Genomic DNA, 26761 nt, shown 5'->3' with positions numbered 1-26761 from the left:
CGCGCAGATGCGCAGTTGTGCCTTACGTTCTGTTCGGAACGGATTCCGTTAGCATCCCGAGTTACCACTGTAATAAGTTCCACTTGAAAGAACACATTTCCTGACCCACTTGGTTCCACAACCTCTTTTTATTTAGTGAAACTTTTCCTTTCCGTTGGATCAACTCCTGCCTGAGACTCTAATCATTAATTTCCCCCTCACAAAAGTCCCCCACGCGATAACCCGTGGTAAATGGTAAAACTTGGTGTAATTGGCATACAGTGAGGTGTGTGCGCAATATTTAATTGGGGGCAGTTAGCGGGGTGAGTCCGCCGCACTATTAATTGGTGGTAAGTGGTTGAATCCGCTACAGCAGCAAAATAAAAACATTCTAAACATCTTCACAAAACTGAGAGGCTCTATGCCTCTGCCTGTCTTAGAATAACCCCATCCCAGCAGTGATGTGTGAATTGACGTCACTTGTTGACTCCAGGTAGACAAACTCATGGACAGGGAGCCCTGGGGCAAGAAAGCTGTGGGAAGGTGCACAGTGGGGAAGCTAAAAAAATGTGTTTTATATTTTAATTTGTTTATAATTTTATTTTGACAAAGTAATAATCATGCATAAGTAAGAATAAAAATCTCCACTCAATCCTTTATTTTAAGTATTTTTCTTCTCTTTAGCATCTTTTTTGATTTCCCATTTTCAATTTACTAGCAAGTCTTCTATCATCACCACCAGAGATAGTGAGGAATTTGCTGGTATCAATTTTCCTTTATATTTCACCCATATCTCAATGACATTTCTTAATAAGGGATTTTCAATATTTTGCCAACATTGCCTGTTTGGTTTGATAAAAAATATATTCACTAACTTCTCCCTCATTTCCTCTGTACCACTCTCTAACCATTCTGACTCTCCTTGTTCTGTTATCCCATCTATGATATATATTAAATGATTTGCTATATATATTTGCTATATAACATAACTTTATGTTGGGGAGACCCAGTCCACCTGTTTTCTGGGGTTTATACCATCTTCTTTTATTAACTCTAGGTTTCTTACCCCATTACAAAATTTATTGATCATACTTTGCCAACTCTTTAACTCTGTCTCTGATATCTTAATTGGTAAGATTCTAAATTAAAAAATTATTCTGGACAAAATTTTCATTTTCATTATCGCTATTCTTCCAAACCATGAAAGCTTAATCTTCTTATATTCCTCCAGCTTTTCCTTAATTTCCTTCTTTAATTTGTTAAGTTTCTCTTCTTCTAAATTTCTTGTTATCTTTATTCCCAAGCACTTGTATTACATTTCTTATTTTTATTTTCTTTAATTCATTTTTCATCTTCATCATAGTTCAACATCACCATCTCTGATTTGGACCAAGTAATTTGCAACCCTGTTTTTTTATCCAAATTTTTTCAAATGTGCCTCTGTTTGTTGTTGTTGTTGTTTAGTCGTTTAGTCGTGTCCGACTCTTCGTGACCCCATGGACCAGTGCATGCCAGGCACTCCTGTCTTCCACTGCCTCCCGCAGTTTGGTCAAACTCATGTTTGTAGCTTTGAGAACACTGTCCAACCATCTCGTCCTCTGTCGTCCCCTTCTCCTTGTGCCCTCCATCTTTCCCAACATCAGGGTCTTTTCCAGGGAGTCTTCTCTTCTCATGAGGTGGCCAAAGTATTGGAACCTCAGCTTCACAATCTGTCCTTCCAGTGAGCACTCAGGGCTGATTTCCTTAAGAATGGATGTGTTTGATCTTCTTGCAGTCCATGGGACTCTCAAGAGTCTCCTTCAGCACCATAATTCAAAAGCATCAATTCTTCGGCGATCAGCCTTCTTGATGGTCCAGCTCTCACTTCCATACATCACTACTGGGTGCCTCTGTTACTTGCATATTTTCCAATGGGTTTTTGATTGTTTGCAAGGTTTCATCTGCAAATAAGCTCTTTTCTTTTATTGCTTATTCTTTTTATATTTCCACTGAGCCTAGGGCTTGCCGATCGGAAGATTGGTGGTTCGAATTCCCGCCATGGGGTGAGCTCCCGTTGCTCTGTCCCAGCTCCTGCCAACCTAGCAATTTGAAAGCATGCCAAAGTGCAAGTAGATAAATAGGTACTGCTCCGCCGGGAAGGTAAACAGCATTTCCGTACTTTCAAACTGCTAGGTTGGCAGGAGCAGGGACCGAGGAACGGGAGCTCACCCCGTCGCAGGGATTCAAACTGCCGACCTTCTGGTCGGCAAGTCCTAAGCTCTGTGGTTTAGTATAGTAAATGCTACTATACCAGCTTTCAATTTATTTCTTCTTTTTATATCTATTTTATTCAACACTCTTTGTATTAGACATCTGCCTTCCTGCTAATAATAATAATTTATTATTTATACCCCGCCCATCTGGCTGGGCTTCCCCAGACACTCTGGGCGGCTTCCAAAAAAATATTAAAATGCTGTAATACATCAAACATTAAATGCTTCCCTAAACAGGGCTGCCCCCAGCTGGTATAGTAGCATTTACTATACTAAACCACAGAGCTTAGGACTTGCCGACCAGAAGGTTGGCAGTTTGAATCCCTGCGACGGGGTGAGCTCCCGTTCCTCGGTCCCTGCTCCTGCCAACCTAGCAGTTCGAAAGATCCTCAGGATCTTTCTTCATTTTTAATATACTAAACCAGCATGTCTTTGAAATTGTAGTTGCTACCCCTCTTGATTTTGAAGTACCGTGTGCTTTTTCATAATTATTTATACCTCTCAGTAAGAGTTCATTAACCCCCTCTTTCGTCTGGTGCATTTCCTGTAAAAATATTATATCTTCTTTATCTTTATTCAGTAATGTTTCTATCCTCCTCCTTTTCCTAATCAACCTCAGCCCTTTAATGTTTAAGGTTGAAATCCTTATTTCATTATCCATGTGGTACCTCGGTTTTCAAATGTCTCCGTTGACTAACATTTTGCTTTTCGAATGCCGTAAACCCAGAAGTTAATGCTTTGATTTTTGAACATGCCTCAAAAGTCAAACATGGCACGTGGCTTCTGCTGAGTGCAAGATTCTGGGGCCTAGCTGTCGGCTGCTGAGCTTTCAGTTTTTGAACGCTTCGAACTCAAACAGTCTTCCAGAACGGATTACATTCGAAAACGGAGGTACCACTGTAGTACTGTTTATTATTTCACTACTCCAGGTTACATTCCTGCTTGAAAAGTTTCTTAAGGACTAACCTGTATTCTTTGCTTCATAATACTTGTTCTTCAGAGAAGTCCATCTTTTAAAATATTTTCTCTGGGAGCTCTCAGTTTTTACTCCATAGCCAGCAGGGCCCGCCCCCAAATGTGTATTTTAAATGCTGGTTTTAATGTATGTATTTGTTTTGTTTTGGGACTAAAATATTGCAAGTTGTGTTGAGTTCCCATACCCCCAAAAGTAACAAATACATTGAATTAATAGGCGGCGGCAGGACCTGGTGACTTAAGTTTTCCTGGTCCACAGTGCACGTCATCAGATTGCAGTCCATAGAGGTTTAGGCCATAATATGTTTATTATTGGGCCATCAGATATTTTGTTCTCTTTGCTTCAAATGATTATTTTTGAATATTTTTGCATATGACATAAATAGCAGGTCTCTTTTGCTTATTCCACACAGGAGAGACTCAGATACCTGAGTCCGAGCTCTTCTCCTCGCTCGAGACAGGAAAATACAGAGATGTTGCCCTGGACAAATGGAGAGGTAGGTGCTTCCACTTTGCTGTGACACTGTAGATTTGATTGCTTCGTTTCAGTGAGTATGAAAAGAGCCTTGCTGGATCAAAATGAGGGACCATCTTGTCCAGCATTATCTTCTTACAAGGACCAAACAGGGAGAATCCCACCAGCAGGGCCTGAGTACCAAAGCTCTCTCTCCCATTCACAATTCCCAGCCACTTGGATTCAGATAAACAATATTTCCAAAGGTGGGGGGAGAAGATGACAGCTGCTGAAATGGTGGGTGGTTCTGACAGTGGAGACACAGTGCAAGATTAGGGAATGTGTACAGTTGGTTGGAATGTATCAGGAAGATGATATAGTTCATGGAGAAAGGAGAAAATGGATTGCAGATATGTAGCATTTGCAGAAGAGGTGAAAGAGGGAGAAAGTGCGTCCCTACAGATGTTACTGCACTGAAACTCCTATCACCACTGGCCATTGAACATGCCTGCTTGGGCTGATGATACTTTGAGTTCAACCACATCTGGCTCCTACATCTGCTTGGAAGGTTCCGCTTTGTGCTCAGTTACTTGGGAGCTGAAGGTTGTACTGAATTCTAACAGTTCCTGAAACTATTGTTAGGAATTCTTCCCTTTCCTTTCCTGAAAATCTGTTCAGTGGTGTAAAGAGAAGGTGGTGGTCTTACTGTATGCTAAGCTCTCTTGTTCTCTTCTTTGAAATTCTAACAAGGTTTTATTTTCCCCTACTCTCAAGCAGACGATGGAGAAGGGAGTCAGAATTCTGAAGGACCATCTGTGAAGTGCTTCAGTGTGGGTGAGCATATTATCACAAATCTACAAACTCACACAGGGAAGAAACCCTTTACATGTATGGAGTGTGGAAAGAGCTTCAGTCGGAATGGAATTCTTACTGTACATCAACGAATTCACACAGGGGAAAAACCATATAAATGTATGGAATGTGGAAAGAGCTTCAGTTGTAGTGGAAAACTTCCTATACACCAACGAATTCATACAGGGGAAAAACCATTTAAATGTATGGAGTGTGGAAAGAGTTTCAGTGACAGTGGAGCATGTACAAAGCATCAACGAACTCACACAGGGGAGAAACCATATAAATGTTTGGAGTGTGGAAAGAACTTCAGTGAAACTGGAGCACTTACAAGACATCAACGAATTCACACAGGCGAGAAACCATTTAAATGTATGGAGTGTGGAAAGTCTTTCATTTGTAGTGGAAGCCTTAGTGTACACCAACGAACTCACACGGGGGAGAAACCATATAAATGTTTGGAGTGTGGGAAGAGCTTCAGTGAAAGCGGAAAACTTACAAGACATCAACAAATTCACACAGGAGAGAAACCATTTAAATGTATGGTTTGTGGAAAGTGTTTCAGTGATCCTGGAGCACTTACAAAACATCAACAAATGCACACGGGGGAGAAACCATTTAAATGTATGGCATGTGGAAAGAGCTTCAGTGAAAGTTCCCAGCTGACTATCCATCTCCGAACTCACACAGGGGAGAAACCATACAAATGTATAGAGTGTGAAAAGAGCTTCAGTCAGTGTTCCCACCTTACTATACATCAACGAATTCATACAGGGGAAAAACCATTTAAATGTATGGAGTGTGGCAAGAGCTTCAGTGCAAGTGGAAAACTTACAAGACATCAACGAATTCACACAGCAGAGAAACCCTTTAGATGCATGGTATGTGGAAAGAGCTTTAGTCAAAGTGGAAGCCTTACTGTACATCAACGAACTCATACAGGGGAAAAACCATTTAAATGTATGGAGTGTGGAAAGAGCTTCAGTGAAGGTTCAAAACTGACTGTGCATCTAAGAATTCACACTGGTGAGAAACCATATAAGTGCTTAGAGTGTGGAAAGTGCTTCAATGTGGCTGAACACCTTTATATACATCTACGAACTCACACAGGCGAGAAACCATTTAAATGTATGGAGTGTGGAAAGAGCTTCAGGGATAGGGGAAAACTTACTGTACATCAACGAATTCACACAGGGGAGAAACCATTCAGGTGTATGGTGTGTGGGAAGAGCTTCAATCGGAATGGAATTCTTACTGTACATCAACGAACTCATGCAGGAGAGAAACCATATAAATGTATCGAGTGTGGAAAAAGCTTCACTGAAGGTCCACAACTTACCATACATCTCCGAACTCACACAGGGGAGAAACCATTTAAATGTATGGAGTGTGGAAAGAGCTTCAGTCGGAAAGGAATTCTTACTGTACATCAACGAACTCATACAGGGGAGAAACCATATAAATGTATGGAGTGTGGAAAGAGCTTCAGTTGTCGTGGAAAACTTACAAGACATCAACGAATTCATACAGGGGTCAAACCATATAACTGTATCGAGTGTGGAAAGAGCTTCAGTGAAGCTTCAAAATTGACCATACATCTGCGAACTCACACAGGGGAGAAACCCTTTAAATGTATAGTGTGTGGGCAGAGCTTCAGTCACAATGGAATACTTACTGTACACCTACGAACTCACACCGGGGAGAAACCATATAAGTGTTTGGTTTGTGGAAAGTGCTTCAGTGAGAGTGGAAGCCTTACTGTACATCAACGAACTCATACAGGGGACAAACCATATAAATGTTTGGAGTGTGGAAAGAGCTTCATTTGTAGTGGAAAACTCAGTGTACACCAACAAAGTCACACCGGGGAGAAACCATTTAAATGTGTGGATTGTGGGAAGTGCTTCAGTGAAAGTGGAGCTCTTACAAGACATCAGCGAACTCACACAGGGGAGAAGCCATTTAAATGTTTGGAGTGTGGAAAGCGCTTCAGTGAGAATGGAACTCTTAGAAAACATCAACGGTCTCACAGAGAAGCAGTTGTTTAAATGGAAGTTCTTAATAAACACCTACCGACTCTCTCAGGGGAGATCCCATTTAGATTTATGGAGTGTGCCAAGTTTTCCCCACAGTTCACTTTGTCCCTCATGTCAGCAAACTGATACAGTGATACCTTGGGTTACAGATGCTTCATGTTACAGACGCTTCAGGTTACAGACTCCACTAACCCAGAAATAGTACCTCGGGTTAAGAACTTTGCTTCAGGATCAGAACAGAAATCGTGGGGCGGCAGCAGGAGGCACCATTAGCTAAAGTGGTACCTCGGGTTAAGAACAGTTTCAGGTTAAGAACAGACCTCCAGAACGAATTACAATTAACCTGAGGTACCACTGTATAGGGAAAAATCAATTGTAAATACATGGCGTGTATTTGATGTTCTGGTGTTTGTATGGAAAATTGTACATATATGTATTAAGGCAATGAAGGTAATGTCTCATAATAGTAAGTATGATGAAAGATACCATGTACTGTTAGAGATGTGCAGAATGTGACCCTGGAGTGCTCATTGTGAGTGAACATGTGCTGAGATACCGTTGATATTAGGTCTTTGGCAGAGAGAATTGGGATTGTAGAGTTGTGAAAAGTGGAGCACGACAGTGGTGTTTAACAAGCAGAATTGGCTCTGGAATCCTAGAACTGTAGAGTTGAAAGGGACTCTTAAGGTCTTCTAGTCCAAAACCCTGTCATAAGAACAACATAAAACCCATTTTTATAATTGCAATAAAGGAACAATGAAAACACAGAACGACTGAAACCATTGTCTTATGTCCTATGTTGTTTATATTTTATAAATTCATTGTTTTACAATACCTTCTTATTCATGGCTACGTTAACTACTAAGTGGATGAAATCCCTGGTGGCAGATGGGATAAAGAGGTTCTGTGGGGAACAACCAGTATGGGAGGGGAAGGTGGCACAGGGAAATGCAGGCTTTGCCAGTGGTATCAGGAACGTCATTTCCCAGCGAGGAGAGGACTCTCTGTGGACCGGACACAGGTTAGAGTTCAACATTGAGCCTATTGTTGTTCAGTCATTTAGTCGTGTCTGACTCTTCGTGACCCCATGGACCAGCGCACACCAGGCACTCCTGTCTTCCACTGCCTCCCGTTGAGCCTCCCAAGTGGCTATAGCAACCGTGAAGTGGACCTTCATAACTGCCTCTATTGCATCTGCAGAAAACAGCAGCAGGAGACTCTTTCAGGTGGTTTGCAATTTAACACAACCACCTGTGCCATCGGGGCCATAAGGACCTCAAGATCTCTTGCAATGATTTTGCGATTTTTTTGGCAGATAAAAGTCACTCAGATTCAGAAAGAGGTAGACTCCACCATGGGAACAGGGCTTGGGCGGGAGGGTGCTAGAGTCCTATCTAGTCAAGTTGTGTGGGATCAATTCCAATCTGTTACCTCCAAGGATGTGGACAGGCTGCTTGGACGAGTGAAACCGACCACCTGTCTCCTTGATCTCTGCCCATTCTGGCTCATAAAAGTGAGCTGGGAATAGCTGGGCGATGGGCTCTGTGAGATGGTGAATGCTACCCCCTGTGAGGGAGTCTTTCCGGACCCACTGAAAGAGGTGGTTATTAAACCGCTTCTTAAAAAAATATCTTTGGACCTGGCCGATATGGCCAACTACCTCCCAGTCTCAAATCTTCCATTCTTGGGCAAGGTGATTGAGTGGGTGGTTGCTGAACCATTTGAATCCCTTCCAATTCAGGCGTCATCATGGGACTGAAACTGCCTTGGCTGCACTGGTCGATGATCTCTGGTGGGCTAGGGACAAAGGTGAAAGCAGTTTCCTCATTCTGGATCTCTCAGCGGCCTTTGATGCCATCGACTGTGACATCCTTCTGGACTGTCTAGAGGAGCTGGGGGCGCTGTTATACAGTGGTTCCGCTCTTTCCTTCTGGGCTGTGTCCAGAAAGAGTCTGACCCTTGTTCATTTAGTTCAGTTTCTGAGTCTTTAACTCTTCCTTGCGATCTGGGGGGCCACGTTCCTGACACCGGATGATACCCAGCTCTTCCTCTCCTTTAAATCAGAACCAGTGAAGGTGGTGAAGGTCCTGTGTGTCTGGAGGCGGTTGCAGTATGGATGGTGGCTAACATATTGAGGTTGAATCCTGACAAGACGGAAGTACTGTTTTTGTGGGACGGTGGGTGGGCAGGTGGGCAGGACTTCCTGTGTCAGGAACCTGGCTCCCCAGGACCCAGTAGACAAGGGAACATCGCAGAGTGAGCGTGCAGATGAGGCAGAAGACTCAACTTTCCTAGCTGACACCCCACAGCTTCATCCCCCCTTCCCTTCTGGAGCTGGCACTCCAATATCAGTGGGAAGGGAAGGGCTGGAAGACAGCCCAGACGAGGGCAGTCTGCCAAGGGGTCAGATATCTCAGGAAGCATTATCTAGTGACAGTGAAGCAGAGCCAATTAACTACAGTGGTACCCCGCAAGACGAACGCCTCGCGAGACGAAAAACTCGCAAAACGAAAGGTTTTTTCGTTTTCGAGTTGCCTCGCAAGATGAATTTCCCTATGGGCTTGCTTCGCAAAACGAAGCTTGCCCAGGGGACAGCGGGTCTTCTCTTTTGAAGCAAGGGGCAGCGGGGAGAAGCGATCTTCTCCCCGCAGCCCCAGGTCCGGGGACAGCGGGAAGCGCTTCGCGCTGCCCCCGGACCTCTTTTGAAGCAAGGGTTTGCGGGGAAAAGCGATCTCCCCGCAGCCCCTTGCTTCAAAAGAGGTCCGGGGGCAGCGGGAAGCGCAGCGCTTCTTCCCCGCTGCCCCCGGACCTCTTTTGAAGCAAGGGGCTGCGGGGAGATCTCTTCTCCCGGTGCTCCGAAGCCGGGCGGGGGGGAGGGAACACCTGCCCCCACCGCCCGGCTTCGGAACGCTGCTCCGAAGCGGGGCGGGGGGGCGGGAACACCTGCCCCAGCCACCCCGCTTCGGAACGCTGCTCCGAAGCGGGGCGGGGGGGCGGGAACACCTGCCCCAGCCGCCCCGCTTCGGAACGCTGCTCCGAAGCGGGGCGGGGGGGGCGGAAACACCTGCCCCAGCCACCCGGCTTCGGAACGCTGCTCCGAAGCCGGGCGGGGGGGCGGGAACACCTGCCCCAGCCGCCCCGCTTCGGAACGCTGCTCCGAAGCCGGGCGGGGGGGCGGGAACACCTGCCCCAGCCGCCCCGCTTCGGAACGCTGCTCCGAAGCGGGGCGGGGGGGGCGGGAACACCTGCCCCAGCCGCCCGGCTTCGGAACGCTGCTCCGAAGCCGGGCGGGGGGGCGGGAACACCTGCCCCAGCCGCCCCGCTTCGGAACGCTGCTCCGAAGCCGGGCGGGGGGGCGGGAACACCTGCCCCAGCCGCCCCGCTTCGGAACGCTGCTCCGAAGCCGGGCGGGGGGGCGGGAACACCTGCCCCAGCCGCCCCGCTTCGGAACGCTGCTCCGAAGCGGGGCGGGGGGGCGGGAACACCTGCCCCAGCCGCCCGGCTTCGGAACGCTGCTCCGAAGCCGGGCGGGGGAGCGGGAACACCTGCCCCAGCCGCCCGGCTTCGGAACGCTGCTCCGAAGCCGGGCGGGGGGGCGGGAACACCTGCCCCAGCCGCCCGGCTTCGGAACGCTGCTCCGAAGCCGGGCGGGGGGGCGGGAACACCTGCCCCAGCCGCCCCGCTTCGGAACGCTGCTCCGAAGCGGGGCGGGGGGGCGGGAACACCTGCCCCAGCCGCCCGGCTTCGGAACGCTGCTCCGAAGCCGGGCGGGGGGGCGGGAACACCTGCCCCAGCCGCCCCGCTTCGGAACGCTGCTCCGAAGCGGGGCGGGGGGGCGGGAACACCTGCCCCAGCCGCCCGGCTTCGGAACGCTGCTCCGAAGCCGGGCGGGGGGGTGGGAACACCTGCCCCAGCCGCCCGGCTTCGGAACGCTGCTCCGAAGCCGGGCGGGGGGGCGGGAACACCTGCCCCAGCCGCCCCGCTTCGGAACGCTGCTCCGAAGCGGGGCGGGGGGGCGGGAACCTCGCACCCCGCCGCCGGGCATCGGAACGATGCCCCGATGCCGGGCGGTGGGGCGGGAACCTCTCCCCCCGCCGCCAGGCATCGGAACGAGGTCCTGGACCTCTTCTGAAGGCAGGCGGGGGCAAAAGTCTTTGCTCCCCCCGCCTGCCTTCCCGGGACAGCGGAGACTTCTCCGCTGCCCCGGGCAATCTTAAAATGCTGGCGGGCGGGAGCGAAGCGTTCGCTGCCGACCCCAGCATTTTAAAATCTCCTCGGGGCAGCGGAGACTTCGCTCCCGCCCGCCAGCATTTTAAAATCGCCCCGGGACAGCAGGGGCTTTTAAAATGCTGGCGGTCGGCAGCAAAGCCCTCCTGTCCCCGGAGCTTGCGGGGCGGGAGGTGGGAAGAAGGGCTTTTCTTCCCACCGCCAGCCTTCAGAACAGCCTTCTGAAGGCTGGCAGTGGGAAGAAAAGCCCTTGTCCCCCCCCCCCAGCCTTCAGAAGAGGTCGGGGGACAGACTGTCCCCGGACCTGGTCTGAAGGCGGTTTCCCTAGGAACGCATTAATTGATTTTCAATGCATTCCTATGGGAAACCGTGCATCGCAAGACGAAAAAACCGCAAGACGAAGAGACTTGCGGAACGAATTAATTTCGTCTTGCGAGGCACCACTGTATATCAGCCCGAGGAAGAATGGAAACACATTGCAAGAGGTGAGGTTACAGGCAGAGGACCTTCTCGGTGGTGGCACCCGACCTGCAGAACGCCTTTTCATCAGATATCAAGGAAATAAACAACTAGCTGACTTTTAGAAGACATCTGAAGGCAGCCCTGTTTAGGAAAGTTTTTGGTCTTTGATGTTTTATTGTGTTTTTAATATTCTGTTGGGAGCTGCTCAGAGTGGCTTGGGAAACCCAGCCAGATGGGAGGGGTATAAATAACTGCCATAATATCACAGAATGATGACTCCAATCACTCTAATGTTATCTTAGAGGTTTCCTTCCATTGTTGGGCAATAACTGTAGTCTAGCTGCTGCGAACAGAAAGGAAATTAATATTTTAGATTAAAGCGTACAATATGGGGTCTAATATGGTTATAATAAGGCAAATGCTAAATTCGGACGGATAGATTGTTTATTGGAGGTCTGATAAAAAAACTTTCCTCCAGAAGGCGTGGACCACGGTACACTCCCACCAAATGTGAAAATGGGAATCCGAGACCTTCTGCATGCAAAGCAACTGATCTACCACTGAGCTGCACCCCCCCCCCAATAACAAAGCCTAAATTTATCCATCAGCTCCCTCTTTTTACAGAAGGTACACATTGTAATGACACTGGACCAGCCCGTAGTGTTGTCTTAAGTTACTGGTCTAAACCCCTTCCCAGGAGGAGGCTTTTTAGAAATGAGGGGGGAGGGTCGTCTTTCGCTGCCTCTGCAGGGAATTGAACCCATGAATTTCTCACTAATTTTTTTTTTTTATAATATTTTATTAGGTTTCTTTTCTTACAGTCAGAGATATATAGATTAAAGAAAAAAGAAAAAGAACAAAGAGAAAAAGGAATATATAAAAAATCCAACTTTCCATAATGTTTTTTAACAATCCAACTGGACTTCCCCACATCCTCCAAACTCTGCGTTCTTTGTAATAAAAACGTCAGCAATTTGTTACCTTGTTTCATAACTTACTGTATCTTTCAATTTATCATGTTTCTAGATTCACAATGTTGTATCCCAATTCTTGTATATTTAAAATAAACATAATAAAATTATTTCATGATTCCGCCTCTTCTTTCTTATACCTTAATTTTCAGTTCACCTAATCAAATTGCTGAAGCTAAAGTTTCCTAATCGTGCATTTTCTTAACATTCATACAGCTTATAATGTTTTTGCAAATAGTCCTTAAATTTTTTCCAGTCCTCTTTGTGAGAAGTTTCTTACGTGGACTTACAATGAGACAAGGAGACACCGAGATAAGGTCTATTACTTCCCTTTTATTATAACGCGTTTGCAAAGGCGGGCTCCCCGTCCCAGGGTGGTACGAAGAGCCCCGAACAATGGACGGGCAAGTGTATTTATCCCTATTGCTGCCGCCCTTCATTTGAAGCTTGGCTTACAATCTATCTAATCATCAAAGACATGGTACTAATACATCATCCATTCTACACTCTCTAAACCTAACCTTATTTAGAGACTCTTTCTACTTCCTTATCTTGTTGACCTGGCTCCCCTGCAGCCGAACCCAACGCTGGAATTTACAACAGCCCAACGCTGGAATTTACAACTGAGTTCGAGGCACACTTTGTTTTACTCCTTCTCACAATCCCCCCTCTTTTTGTATCTTGTCTCGAACTCACATAATAATTCTTGGGCTGCTATTTCTGCTTCCTCATCTGATGTGGGTACTGAGGCATATTGCATCTTCATAAAATATGTGGATACCTTCCGTTCTGCTAGGAGGGACAAAGAATTATTGATAGTTCTAACGAAGATTGGCAAAATGCATGGAATTAAAACGCATCCTGCCGCAATTAACCCAATTAGGGCCACTATGGCCTGCAGACCAGGTAATTTAGGGAACCATGAACCAAACATATCCTTAAAATTTAATCCATCCCAAGTCTGGACCGGTACATGTGCTAACTTTACCATACGGTCTGCTATGTCTTTCACCACCTTCCCACTATCATCTATTTCAATACAACAATTAGTAAGATTAAATTTTCCACAAACCCCGCCTTCTTTTGCTAATAAATAATCCAAAGAAAGCCTGTTTTGCATAATATATGTTCGGCTTTTAGCACTTTCCTTAGCTAATTTGGTTAACGCTGCGGCTGTTTCATTAGTAATTATTTCTACAACTGCCTGTAAACGGATAATGCGATTCAGCAAATAGATGGGATCTCTGCCAAAGGATCCGGCTGTGCCATCATTTGCCCAAGTGGCTGGACCATAATATTGGATAATTCTCTCTGGGGGCCATTCTGTATCTGTCCATTTTCCTATATGGATTCCCCGTTTTCGTCGTGGTCCTATTTCATCATATACTGGGACTCCTAGTTTTGCTTTAGTATGCAAAGGGAGTAGGAAGAAACTAGGTCTTAAGGTTGCCAATACACATGAGCCGACCCAATTTAAAGGTAACCTATTGTAAGCATAGCTCCCACAAGCCCAGTAAAACCCATCGGGGGTTTTCCATTCTAGCATTCTGTTCTCCGGGTCTAGGAGAAAGCTCATATTGGTAATATTTCCGAGGGGAGAGGGCCAAGTTTTATTATTATTCCCTTGACTCCACCACTGTTTGTCCTCCCATTGTCCTATACAAGGGAGTGTCCCCACATGCGTTCCATTTATTCGGCTGGTGTTCCTGGTGAAGCATTCTGTCCCAACTAGGTGATTAGAGATTTGCCATACCTCGTTACCCAAATGCTTATAAGTGTAATTGTTTTGTGTTTTATATACCTCCGTATAGTTTACTTCATGAGCCACCCATGGCCACTGATCCCCCATATTTGTTCCTCCACATACAAAACAATTTTTCACCGTTAATTCCTTGGCTATAGTCTCAGCTAAACTTAGGAACATATTATGGGCTTTAGGGGGTAGGGGAAGGGTATTTAAATGCTGTACTTCTTCCTCAAAATCTTCGAATACTGATATGGGTTGTCTCGTTACCTTAGTTGTGTGTATTTGTATGATGAGATATCCATAAGGATCTTTTCCAGTCCCATCAATGCCTATACCTATGTGCACAAGTTTAGGCGAAGTAGAAGGTCTCTCGCTCGCCCATAGACATACTGGGTTGCATTTTCCTGTGGAGCAGTCGGTGGAGGCAGCTCCCCTAGTGAGATTTATTCCCTCAGGGCCTCTATAGGTGGGCTGCTTATTAACTCCCTCTGTGTACCAATAATTATATACCCCGGCCCCAGCCCCCACGTTGCTTCCTTTTATTCTCTGAAAAAGGTACTTTCTTTCCTGTAAATATGATTGTTCCCATCCACGATTTCCACACCAGACCCCTGCCCCTCCATTTGGGCCCTGTCCTTTATCTATTGCGATACAAGCATCAAAACAGACCATAATCCTGCCCTCTCCCCTTGTTGTATTATGTGCTACATAACCCTGTCGGTTTTGGGCCAAGGAAAACATACTTCTCCCCTCACCAGCTTGATTAGCGGTTCCGCCCTTATATCCGTAAACATATATACTGGAAGTTATGGGTCCCACCGCCAGGGGTTCATAGCATTCCGTCTTGTTTCCTTTTACCCTACATCTATAATATTGAGTTTGGTTGTGAACACAAGGATCTAACTGTTGAACACATTCTGGGGCTATATTATAATACATTAGGGTCTGTGTGATTTTATTGCCTGTTCGGGTTGTCTGGATGCATTCGGTGCACTGGGGTTCCGATTGGGTTGCCCATGAAGTGGCCCATCCTATTAATACTATTCCTAATACTTGCCAGTTACCTTTCATGTGTGGGGTTCAAATAGATTAAAGCTTGCCTCACCGTTGGGGTTTCTGCTAATTGGCACGTTACCTCCCCTCCTAATTTCACTTCACAATATTGGAGTATAACGTCCTCTATAAAGATGATGCTGCACCTTTCAGTACAATGCACACACTGCACACACCCTTCGCAATGTTGACAGCAACAGCACTCGAAAAAGCACACACAGGTACAAAACAAACACATCACAGTCTAGGTGCGCCCTTCTGGATCCCGGTTCCTGATTTGGTAAGCGTAACTTTCAGCGGATTATTTGGACTAGTCACTGCTGTCCAATTTTCAGGTGGAGCTCTTTTCACCCGGTGGTAATGGGTCCATCCATGCTCTCTGGTCCGTACTGCTGATTCGGTTGTGAGCAGGACCTGGTATGGGCCTTCCCAACTCGGGCTGAGTTTCTCCGTCCGCCAAGCCTTTATCAGGACCAGGTCTCCGGGCTGAAAGGTGTGCTGTTGCTCCAGGAGCGGGGGCCGCTGTGCTAGTATGCCTTGTCTGTGGAAAGATAACAGAGACTGGGACAGTGACTGCAAATATTTCCTGATAAACTGATCCCTGAACTCGATTTGAGGGTTTCCTAATACTACCAAATATGGGTGACCCATCATCATCTCAAAAGGGGACAGACCAGTGTCTTTTCGGGGAGCTACCCTCATCCTTAATAGTGCCAAAGGGAGATTTTTCGTCCAAGGCAGCCCATTTTCAAGATATAACTTAGTCAAATGTTTTTTTATTTCCCCATTCGCCCGTTCCACCTTTCCACTGCTCTCAGGGTGCCAGGGCGTGTGGAAACTCCACATAATCCCCACAGCTCTCATTACCTCCTGCATTGCTTTTTGGGTGAAATGAGTTCCCCTATCAGAGTCTATGACTTCTATTATTCCATACCGAGGAAGAATGTGTTCCAGAATGGCTTTGCTAACCACCTGAGCTGTGGCCCTACGGCTAGGGAAGGCCTCAATCCAACCTGTCAAATGATCTTTAAATATCAACAAATACTTCTGCCCCCCCCTTTCTGGCAGTTCGGTAAAATCTACTTGTACTCTCTGGAAGGGCCATACCGCTAGAGGCCGCCCACCCCTTTCAGTTTTCCTTGCCCGGGCTTTGTTAACCTTTTGACATATCAGACACTTCCATGCGATGGCGTGCGCCATCGGCCACATGTCTCTACTCCAATACACTGACTTCACCAAATTCACCATTCCCTCCGTGCCTAAATGACTTCCTTCATGTATTTTCTCCAATATATTTAACATAGTTGATTTTGGAAGGACCATTTGCTTTTCCGGAGTCTCCCAACTTTCTCCTTTTCTTTCCCATCCCTCCTTTTCCATGTATTCTTTCTCCTTTTGAGTGAACACTAAATCTTTTACCCCCTGCGGGTCAATCACAGGTACTTGCAGGACACATTGTTTAAATATTTCCTTCCTTGGTTCCCCCTCCGCCGCTTCTCGCGCTCGGAGATCAGCCCATGCATTTCCCTGTTTCTCCGAACTGTGTCCTTTGGTGTGGGCGAGGATGTGCACAATGCCTATCTTCCGAGGTCCCATCAGGGATTCTAGTAGCCGCTCGAGTAAAGCAACGTGTTCAATTTGTTTCCCATCCGCCTTTATGAAGCCCCTTTCTCTCCAGGTCCGACCGAAAGTATGCACCACTCCCCATGCATATCTTGAGTCAGTCCAGATTGTCACATCTAACCCGGTTGCCAATTCCAGGGCTCGGGTTAGCGCCATTACTTCACATTTCTGGGCTGACCACGTGCTAGGGAGGGCCCCACTCTCTATCGTCTCCCCGTCTTCCTTGACCACTGCGTATCCCGACCTTCTTTTTCCTTCCCTCACATGACTAGATCCATCTACGAACCATCTTTCCCCTTCCGTTAGAGGTACCTCGCTTAGATCTTCCCTAACTTTGGCCATTAATTCTATATCCTTAAGGCAATCATGCTCCTCGAGTTCCCATTCTTGCCGCTCCCCTCTTAGGAATTCCGCTGGATTCAAATTTCTATCTGTCCCTATGGTTATATCATTTCCAGTTCTGAGTATCCCTTCATATTGCACTAGGCGCCTGTCCGTCATCCAGGTGGGTGCAGCACCTGTCAGTACTGCGCCTATCTGATGAGGGCTGTGCACTATCAGTGCTCCCCCAAAGGTCAATTTCCTGCTTTCCAATACTAATTCGGCCGCTGCAGCCACCGCTTGAATGCACGCCGGCCATCCTCTAACCACTGGTTCTAAGGTTGCGCTTAGATAAGCTACTGGCTGATATCGCCCCCCTCTTTTCTGAGCCAGGACTCCTACTGCCGTCTGAGCAGCCACTGTCACATACAAGTGGAACGGCTGCTGTAGATTTGGCAGGGCCAGAGCCGGACTAGTTATTAAAGTTTTCTTAATTTCTTCCCACCTGGCCTTATCTTCCTCGTCCCATTGCACCTCCTCTTGTTTTCCTGTCAGTTTCCTATTCAAAAACTGAGTCAACTTTGAATACTGATCTATCCACAATCTGCAATATCCCAATAATCCTAACATTCTTCTTACATCAGTTTTATCTTTAGGTGGTCGTAGTTCCATGATCCCTTTTACTCTATCTGGGTCTAATTGCCTGGTTCCCCCATCTAAAATATGTCCCAGATACTTAACCCTCCGCTCAGTGAATTGCAATTTTTCTCTGGATACCTTAACTCCTAAATCACCTAGCCAATTCAATAGCCGAATAGAATCACATTTAACTTCCTTCTCTTTTTCCCCAATCAATAGTAGGTCGTCTACATACCGCAGAACCTTGTTGGATCCAGTGGGTTTAAACTCCCTCAATCTTTCCCCCAGTGCCTGTCCAAACAACAGAGGACTCTCTGTATATCCTTGGGGCAAGACCGTCCACCGGTACTGCCTTTTCTGACCGGTCTCCACATCCTCCCACTCGAAGGCAAACAAATGTCGACTGTCTTTGTCCAGAGGGCATGCCCAAAAGGCGTCCTTTAAATCAACTACTGTATACCATCGAGTGGAAGGAGGGATCCGGCTCAATAACGTATAAGGATCTGGCACGGTGGGAAATCGGGGTACCACTATGCTGTTTATATTTCTCAAATCCTGTACCATCCTATATTTGCCATCTTTCTTCTGTACGGCCAATATGGGTGAATTAAAAGGTGACATCGTAGTTTCTATAAGCCCCTGATTTAAAAGGGCGTCGACCACCGGCTGCAAACCTATTCTCCCTGCTCGTTTCATCGGGTATTGTGAGGTCCATAGATGAGTAATGCCAGGCTTCACTGTGATTTTTATTGGGTCCATTTCCATCTTCCCCATAGTTTTCCCATCTATCCACACTTTAGGATTGATTTGTTTCTCTTCTTCCAGCTGGAGTGTATACATTGGAGTTCCTTTTTCCTCATCCATTAATCTATACCCCAATGAAACCATGAGATCCCTACCTAATAAATTTATTCCTGACTCTGGTATGAACAGCAGGGATGCTTTGATTTCCTTTTCCCCCCGAACAATTTTGCTTGGTTCTAATTGGTAGACTTCGGTGGACTTGCCACTTACCCCTATCACTTTGACTGTTTTTAAAGTTTTCCTTACTCCTGGTATATTTACAGAAACAGATGATCGGGCTGCCCCAGAGTCCACCAGAAACACAACGGGTTTCCGAGAGGGACCCACAAACAAATTCACCAGTGGCTCATTCCGGGTCCCAGAGCATGAGCCGGAGCATCCCTAGTCTTCGTAGAGACTATACAATTCGGTCCCCGTGTCCTCATTATCTCGGGGAGGTCCTTGTCTCTGTCTGACAGGCGCATCGGGTATCTGGTCCCGCGGCGTCCTACACTCCCTAGCAAAGTGACCCATCTTCTGGCATCGGTAACATATTATTGTTCCGGTCCTAGGACCAGAGCCCCTGCCCGGTCCATAAGACCCCCTGCCTCTGTAACCTCCACTTCCTCGGAAATTCCCCTTGGTCTGAAATTCTCGGTTCCCATTCTGTTCTCCGATTTTCTTTTTCTCCTCTCCTGCCTTTTGGATAGCCGCTACCATCATCTGGCATTTTTGCTTTTGTTTGACTACCTCACGATTAACAAAAACCTGTTGTGCCGTTCTTACTAACTCTATAGTCGCGGCATCTTGCCAATTCATCTTTTGCAATTTCTTTTGAATATCAGGCCATGCCTTGGTTACAAATTGCATCTTTAACAGGTTATCAAATGCTGGAGAGTCCGGCGTAACTCCGGAATATTTAGTCAAATGTTCTCTAATCCTTTGTATAAAATCGCCTGGCGACTCGTCCCTCATTTGATTAACCTCAAAAGCCTTGGTTAAATTGGTACTTTGAGGCACTGCCCTCTTGATACCCTCCAAAATCATTTCTTTTAAATCTGTAAGCTGGACACGATGGTCTGGGTTATTTATATTCCAATTTGGGTCCCCTATAGGAAATTTGGTCTCCGGCGGAACTGCCGCCGGGGCCCCCTGGTTACCCGCGGGCGCAGCCACTCGCGCCTGTTCCCTTACTTCCCAATATTGCATTGCTGCCCTCCGTATCATTGCCTTTTCTTCTGGAGTGAATAAATGTCCCAATATATACATCAATTCTGTATATGTATATAGGTGTGGTCCCATCCACATTTGTAGGAGGTTTGCTACCTCCTGACTATTCTCATGTAGTTTAGGCAAAGTTTGCTTTAATTCTCTGAGTTCAGAGGGTTTTATAGGGCTGACCACATATACCATTACGGGCTGTCCGGCTGCATTGATTCCGCCAGGGGTTTCCCTCAGGGGATAATTTTGTACTATGCATGGATTTCTCTTTCTCAAGTTAGTACTGCTGTCTGAATCGTCATCCGGCAATGGATATTCTTTGTACGGTAAATTCTCCAAATCTCGTTTACACTGTTCCAATTCTTTTCGTAGCCTTGAATGCCTTAACATCTCATAAAGAGGGGGACTAGACATTACACCGTCGTTGGGCCTCAAAACATTTGGGCCGGATGACGGGGCTGTCTCATATGGGGGTGCGGTCGCCCTGACTGCGGGGGTCGGACTCACACGATTATAGTCCGGAGGCAAATCACTGAGTCCTCCACGACAGCCAGGCTGTGGTGGCGGAGGCAGTGGTTGGGGGAGGTCGGCCAATCCAGGCACTGCCAGGGGTGCACCGGTGGGTGGAGGTATCGCTGTCTCTTCATCAGACTCTATTTTCTTTTCTTTAAGTGGAAATTGTCTCAATGGTGGTGGATCTGGCCCGTAAAAAGTTACATGGGACCATAATTCTATGTATGGTCTTTCTTTATCTTTTTTAGATTTGATCAAATAGAATTTCAACTGCTTGATCCAGTATGGGTTTGTTTCCCCATCTGGATCCCAACGATACCCTTCATCGGGTCCTATGGGGTATTCTGGCCACCTTACTCTACACAGATTAATCATTGTCTCTTTGACTAATCCCCTACTATAGGGTCTTATGTCCTTATCATCCCAAGCCAACAAAACCTGTCCCAAAGGACTATTGGGATCTATGGGGTCCTTGGTCCCATTACTGGGGCCCCTTCTACATGTACTCTGACTCTTTCCCATACTCTATTATGTCTCTTTTTCGTTCACTCACACAATCGCGCGGAATCGCCTGGCCGTTTCCCTCGCGGGAGAACGGAACCGCAAGCTAATCCTCCCGCCGGGGTCCCAGGTCCCCCGGTCCACACTCACGCGTCCGTTTGGAACCTCTCTTTCATACAGAGACCACACACCAACAACACCCAATATTCCCCTTCCCAGGGATATATTACCAAGATACTCACCCCCTTCAGTCTAGTGCCTCCTTCTCGGTGGCTGGTAAACTGGCAGGCGTCCCTGCAGGGCGAGGCAGTCCCCGACTGCGGCGGTCCCAGACCACCAGTCTTTCAGAATATCTTAAGTCGGTTCTCCGTCCTTCCAGCTCCCGGAACCTGTCACCGCGGGCCCTGAGCAACAGATCTCTCCGAAAGTCGGAGTGCCGGCTGATCCGTTCCCCAGCCCCCGCCGAGCAGGTCGTCGAGAGCCCCACGTCGTAGGGCGCCAAAAATTGTGAGAAGTTTCTTACGTGGACTTACAATGAGACAAGGAGACACCGAGATAAGGTCTATTACTTCCCTTTTATTATAACGCGTTTGCAAAGGCGGGCTCCCCGTCCCAGGGTGGTACGAAGAGCCCCGAACAATGGACGGGCAAGTGTATTTATCCCTATTGCTGCCGCCCTTCATTTGAAGCTTGGCTTACAATCTATCTAATCATCAAAGACATGGTACTAATACATCATCCATTCTACACTCTCTAAACCTAACCTTATTTAGAGACTCTTTCTACTTCCTTATCTTGTTGACCTGGCTCCCCTGCAGCCGAACCCAACGCTGGAATTTACAACAGCCCAACGCTGGAATTTACAACTGAGTTCGAGGCACACTTTGTTTTACTCCTTCTCACATCTTCCATTGTTTCCTCTCCCAAGTCTCGGATTCTGCCAGTCATTTCAGCCAGTTCCATATAGTCCATCAACTGCGTCTGCCATTCCTCCAGCGTGGGTAAATCTTGTGTCTTCCAATACTTTGCAATGAGAATTCTTGCTGCTGTAGTAGCATACATAAAGAAAGTTCTATCCTTCTTTAACACTTTCTGGTCTACAATGCCCAGAAGGAAGGCCTCTGGCTTCTTGGGAATACCTTTTTTAACTCATTGTAAATCACTTCCCAGAAGGCCTTCACTTTTGGACAAGTCCACCAGAGGTGAAAGAATGTCCCTTCAGCCTCCTTACATTTCCAACATTTATTGTCAGACAGGTGATATATCTTAGCAAGCTTGACTGGGGTCATGTACCACCGGTATATCATTTTCATAATGTTTTCCTTCAAGGCATTACATGCCGTGAATTTCATTCCGGTGTTCCATAACCTTTCCCAGTCCTCAAACATGATGTTATGCCCAATATCCTGTGCCCATTTTATCATGGCAGATTTAACTATCTCATCCTGTGTATTCCATTTAAGCAGCAAGTTATACATTCTCGAAAGTGTCTTAGTTTTTGGTTCTAACAATTCTGTCTCTAGTTTCGATTTTTCCACCTGGAACCCAACCTTTTTGTCTATTTTAAAAACCTCTTGAATTTGAGCATAGTGTAGCCAATCTCGCACCTTATTTTTTAATTTTTCCAAGCTCTGCAACCTCCAATTGTCTCCAGTTTTTTCAATTATTTCCCAATATTTCGGCCAATAGGCCTCCATGTTGAGTCTTTTTCGAGCCTTAGCCTCCACCGGTGATAGCCACCTCGGGGTCTTACCCTCTAATAAGTCTTTGTATTTTATCCAGACCATAAATATTGCTCTTCTGACAATATGGTTTTTAAACAGTTTGTGAACTTTAACCTTGTCGTACCACAAATATGCATGCCAACCAAAAGCATTGTCAAACCCTTCCAGATCCAGGACATCAGTGTTCTCCAACAGAAACCAATCCTTCAACCAGCAGAAAGCTGCAGATTCATAATACAGCCTCAAGTAAATAAATAATTAAATGGGAATAAATGGGAATGAATAAATAAATAAATAAATAAATAAATAAATAAATAAATGGGAATATAGAGCTTCAGTGAAGCTTCAAATCTGACAGTACATCAACGAACTCACACAGGGGAGAAACCATTTAAATGTATGGACTGTGGACAGAGCTTCAGTCACAATGGAATACTCTCTATTCATCAACGAACTCACATGGGTGAGAAACCATTTAAATGTCTGGAGTGTGGGAAGTGCTTTAGTAAGAGTGTAAGTCTTAGAAAACATCAACTATCTCACAGAGAAGTAACTGCTTAAATGGAAAAAGTGTGGAAATGTTTGAATTAAAATGGAGTTCTTAATATACATCTTCGGAGTCTCCCAGGGGAGAACCCATTTAGGCATATGGAGTGTGCTATGTTTTCAACACAGATTTCACTTTGTCTCTCGTATCAATAAACTGATATAGGTGGAAATCAATTGTAAATGCATGGAGTGTATTTGATGTTCTGGTGTTTGTATGTACATATATGTATTAAAGCAATGAAGGTAATCTCTCATAATAGTAAGTATAATGAAAGATACCATGTACTGTTAGGGATGTGCAGAATGTGACCCATGAGTGAAGAAGAAGAAGAAGAGTTTGGATTTTATATCCCGCCTTTCACTCCCCTTCAGGAGTCTCAAAGCAGCTAACTTTCTCCTTTTCCTTCCTCCTCCACAACAAACACTCTGTGAGGTGAGTGGGGCTGAGAGACTTCAGAGAAGTGTGACTAGCCCAAGGTCACCCAGCAGCTGCAAGTGGAGGAGCGGAGATGCGAACCCGGTTCCCCAGATTACGAGACTACCGCTCTTAACCACTACACCAAACTGAATATGTGCTGAGACTCAATTGATATTTGGTCTTTGGCAGGGAGAGTTGGGAATGGAGAGTTGCGAGAAGTAGAACACAACAGTGATGTTTAGGAAGCAGAATTGGCTCTGGAATCCTAGAACTGTAGAGTTTAAAGGGTAATGGTAGTCCAATTCCCTGTTATAAGAACTGCATAAAGCCCATTTTTCTAATTGCAATAAAGGAACAATGAAAACATAGAAAGACTGAAAAAATCTTTAAAGTGTCCTAAAGGTAAAGGTAACAGGACCCCTGACTGTTAGGTCCAGTCGTGGATGACTCTGGGGTTGCAGCGCTCATCTCGCTTTATTGGCTGAGGGAGCCAGCGTACAGCTTCCGGGTCATGTGGTCAGCATGACTAAGCCGCTTCTAGCGAACCAGAGCAGTGCACGGAAACGCTGTTTACCTTCCCGCTGGAGTGGTACCTATTTATCTGCTTGCACTTTGACATGCTTTTGAGCTGCTAGGTTGGCAGGAGCAGGGACCAAGCAGCGGGAGCTCACCCTGTCACGGGGATTCGAACCGCCAACCTTCTGATTGGCAAGCCCTAGGCTCTGTGGTTTAACCCACAGCGCCATCCGCGTCCCATTAAAGCGTCCTACATTGTTTATATTTCATTAATTCATTGTTTCACAATACATTCTCAACTGAAATCAATGGAAAGTGTAACAAGCCACGTTAGACTGGCTACAATATCATTAGTTACATGAAATGTTTAAAACGGACAGGAAAATTTTTTGGGAACAAAGCTCACTATTTGAATAAAAGCTGCTACAAGATAAAGAAAAACTTTAGACCTTGTGATAATGGTTGAAGACCGTATAAACACTACAGAAAGTATTAGAAAAAATATAGGAATTTGGACAGGTATCACGTTTTAAATTGAATAAAAATAAGACTAAGCTCTTAGTGAAGAATGTTTCAGAGCAAGACAAAAAGGAGATACAGCATAAGACACAAATATATATATATATCTGTTAAATATCTGGGAATATGGTTTACAGTTAAGAATATTAATATATTTAAAGATAACTGAAAAATTATGGGCAGAAATAAAAAGGAATTTGCGGAAGGATTAATTTATCATTATTGGGCAGAATTTCAGTAATTAAGATGAATGTATTGCCTCATATGTTTTTATTTCATAAGCAATATGAGCTACTTCAAATAATGGCAAAAATATATCTCAAGATTTATCTGGAGAGGGAAGAAACCAAGAATAAAACATAAATTACTAATAGATGTCAAAGACAGAGGAGGTTTCTCTTTACCAGATTTAAGATTACCATATTTTTCGCTCTATTGGACATACCGGACGATAGGACGCACCGGACCATAGGGGGGAGAATAGGGGAAAAAAATTTTTTTAATTGTTCTCCCCCTCAAAAACAAGAGCAGGCCTTGCTGCTGCCCCCCAGCTTGTGGGGCTGGTGGTGGGGGGAAGCGCTGCTTTCCTCCACTGCCAGCCTCAAAGATCCCTGAAGCATTTGGAGCGCAGCTGCACTCCAAAGGCTTGAGGCTTCGGGGACATCCTTTGTAGCCTCCACAGGGCAGCATGGTGCCTTCACCCCACTGCCCTGCGAAGGCATTGCGCAGCCATCCCAAAGCTGGAACAGCGAGATGGAGGGCTGCGCAGAGCCCTGTCTCACTGTTTTGGCTTCGGGGACAGCAGGCTGCGGAGAGCTGCCCGAAGCCCGAGGTGCACAGCGCCACACTCCCTGTGCTCCGGGCTGCAGGCAGCTATTCGCAAGCCTGCAGAGCCCAGCGGGAGTTCCCGCCGCGCTCCGCAGGCTTGCGGATAGCTTCCTGAAGCCTGGAGAGCGAGAGGGGTCGGTGCACACCGACCCCTCTCGCTCTCCAGGCTTCAGCGAAAGCCTGCATTCGCCCCATAGGACGCACACACTTTCCCCCTTCATTTTTGGAGGGGGAAAAGTGTGTCCTATAAAGCGAAAAATACGGTATATTATGAAGCATCTTGCATTAGCTGGATCCAGGATAGGATAACTTTTAAAAAATGTAGATTTGTTAGATCATGATAAAAGATTCCGTTGGCATGTGTATTTATGATATCATAAGGCAAAAGCGCGGGTGGCGCTGTGGTCTAAACCACTGAGCCTAGGGCTTACCAATTGGAAGGATGGTGGTTTGAATCCCTGTGACAGGGTGAGCTCCCGTTGTTCGGTCCCAGCTCCTGCCAACCTAGCAGATCAAAAGCATGTCAAAGTGCAAGTAGATAAATAGGTACCACTCCGGTGGGATGGTAAACGGCATTTCCGTGCACTGCTCTGGTTTTCCAGAAGCGGATCAGTCATGCTGGCTAAAAGACCCAGAAGCTGTACGCCGGCTCCCTTGGCCAATAAAGCGAGATGAGCGGCACAACCCCAGAGTCTGAAGGCGGCCCTGTTCTGGGAAGTTTTTAATGTATGCTGTTGTATTTTTTTAAATATTCGGTTGGAATCGCTCCTGCAAATGTCATTTCATGTAATTTCATGAACCAATTTTCCTATCTCTATTCAAAGGGCCTCTGCTGCAGATTTCCAAATGTAACAATTCACTGATAAATGTATCTCTCTACTGGCTCATTGGGAAAACTCTAGAAAGTCATATAACAAAGCCTAACTTTCTCCATCAGCTCCCTTCTTTTTTAAAAAGGTACCCATTGCGATGACACTGGAACATAGGCGCCGACTCCATGGGGCCTGAGGGGGCCCGAGCCCCCTCAAAAATTCGTTTAAGAAAATTATTAGTTATATTATGCTTTGTAAGATCACAAAATTATGTTGGTATTTTTTATTTTCCTTGTTTGACGATAGTTACCTTTTAAAATACATTCAGTAATGAGTTAAAACAAAGCCACTCCCGATCTAGAGAGGCTCTCGACCCACCCATCAACAATCTCGAGGGGCTGGTGTCAGCCCCCGAGAAGCGGGGATTCCCCCTAGCTCATTAATATTCACCGCCCACGGCGGCAGCCGCAAAGGGCGGGCCCTCACAGGTTCACTTAAGGTCGGGGCAGCCCGGGGCTCGCCCCTTTCGTTTCCCCAGCAGCAGCGGTTTGGAGGTCTTGGGCCCCCCAATTTTTTTTTGTAAGTCGGTATGGGCCCCCGCCCCCCCCAATATTTTTTATAAGTCGGCGCCCCTGCACTGGAACAGCCTTTAGGGTTGTCTTAAATTACTGCTCTAAACTCCTTTCCAGGACGAGAATTTTTAGAAATCCGGGGGGCGGGGGTCGCCCTTCGCTGCCTCTGCGGGGAATTGAACCCATGAATTTCTCACTCAATAAACGGGAATAT

General features: G+C 46.3%; 2 protein-coding genes and 2 long non-coding RNA genes across 16 annotated transcripts in view; 1 reads left to right on the top strand and 3 right to left on the bottom strand.

Annotated features, from left to right (window-relative positions):
• LOC309364399 (uncharacterized protein) overlaps positions 1 to 26761 on the top strand; it is a 152254-nt gene that overhangs the window by 73463 nt on the left and 52030 nt on the right. Inside the window, exons 4-5 of one of the 13 annotated variants that reach the window (XM_081901596.1) lie at positions 3620 to 3703; positions 4438 to 7382. The exons of 9 other annotated variants lie outside the window; for them this stretch is intronic. In XM_081901596.1, the coding sequence (XP_081757722.1) occupies positions 3620 to 3703; positions 4438 to 6560 (2207 nt within the window). In that variant the 3' untranslated portion in view covers positions 6561 to 7382. Of the gene's footprint in view, positions 1 to 3595; positions 3704 to 4434; positions 7383 to 26761 lie in introns of those variants that run through there. 3 more of the 13 variants (XM_081901595.1, XM_081901594.1, XM_081901593.1) reach the window with 3 other exon arrangements.
• Positions 1 to 26761, bottom strand: part of LOC309364383 (uncharacterized protein) — a 155808-nt gene that overhangs the window by 95271 nt on the left and 33776 nt on the right. The window lies entirely within an intron of this gene.
• Positions 6709 to 26143, bottom strand: LOC309365440. The gene is made up of 3 exons (XR_014166149.1): positions 26079 to 26143; positions 11271 to 11828; positions 6709 to 6833 (listed from the first exon to the last, which is right to left on the bottom strand). It is a non-coding gene; the product is annotated as an uncharacterized lncRNA (long non-coding RNA).
• LOC309365414 lies at positions 12349 to 21739 on the bottom strand. The gene is made up of 2 exons (XR_014166121.1): positions 21513 to 21739; positions 12349 to 12466 (listed from the first exon to the last, which is right to left on the bottom strand). It is a non-coding gene; the product is annotated as an uncharacterized lncRNA (long non-coding RNA).

This window comes from Podarcis melisellensis (genome assembly GCF_964234715.1).
Source record: "Podarcis melisellensis genome assembly, chromosome: 2".
Lineage (NCBI taxonomy): Eukaryota > Metazoa > Chordata > Lepidosauria > Squamata > Lacertidae > Podarcis > Podarcis melisellensis.
This window is presented reverse-complemented; position numbering and strand designations above follow the sequence as displayed.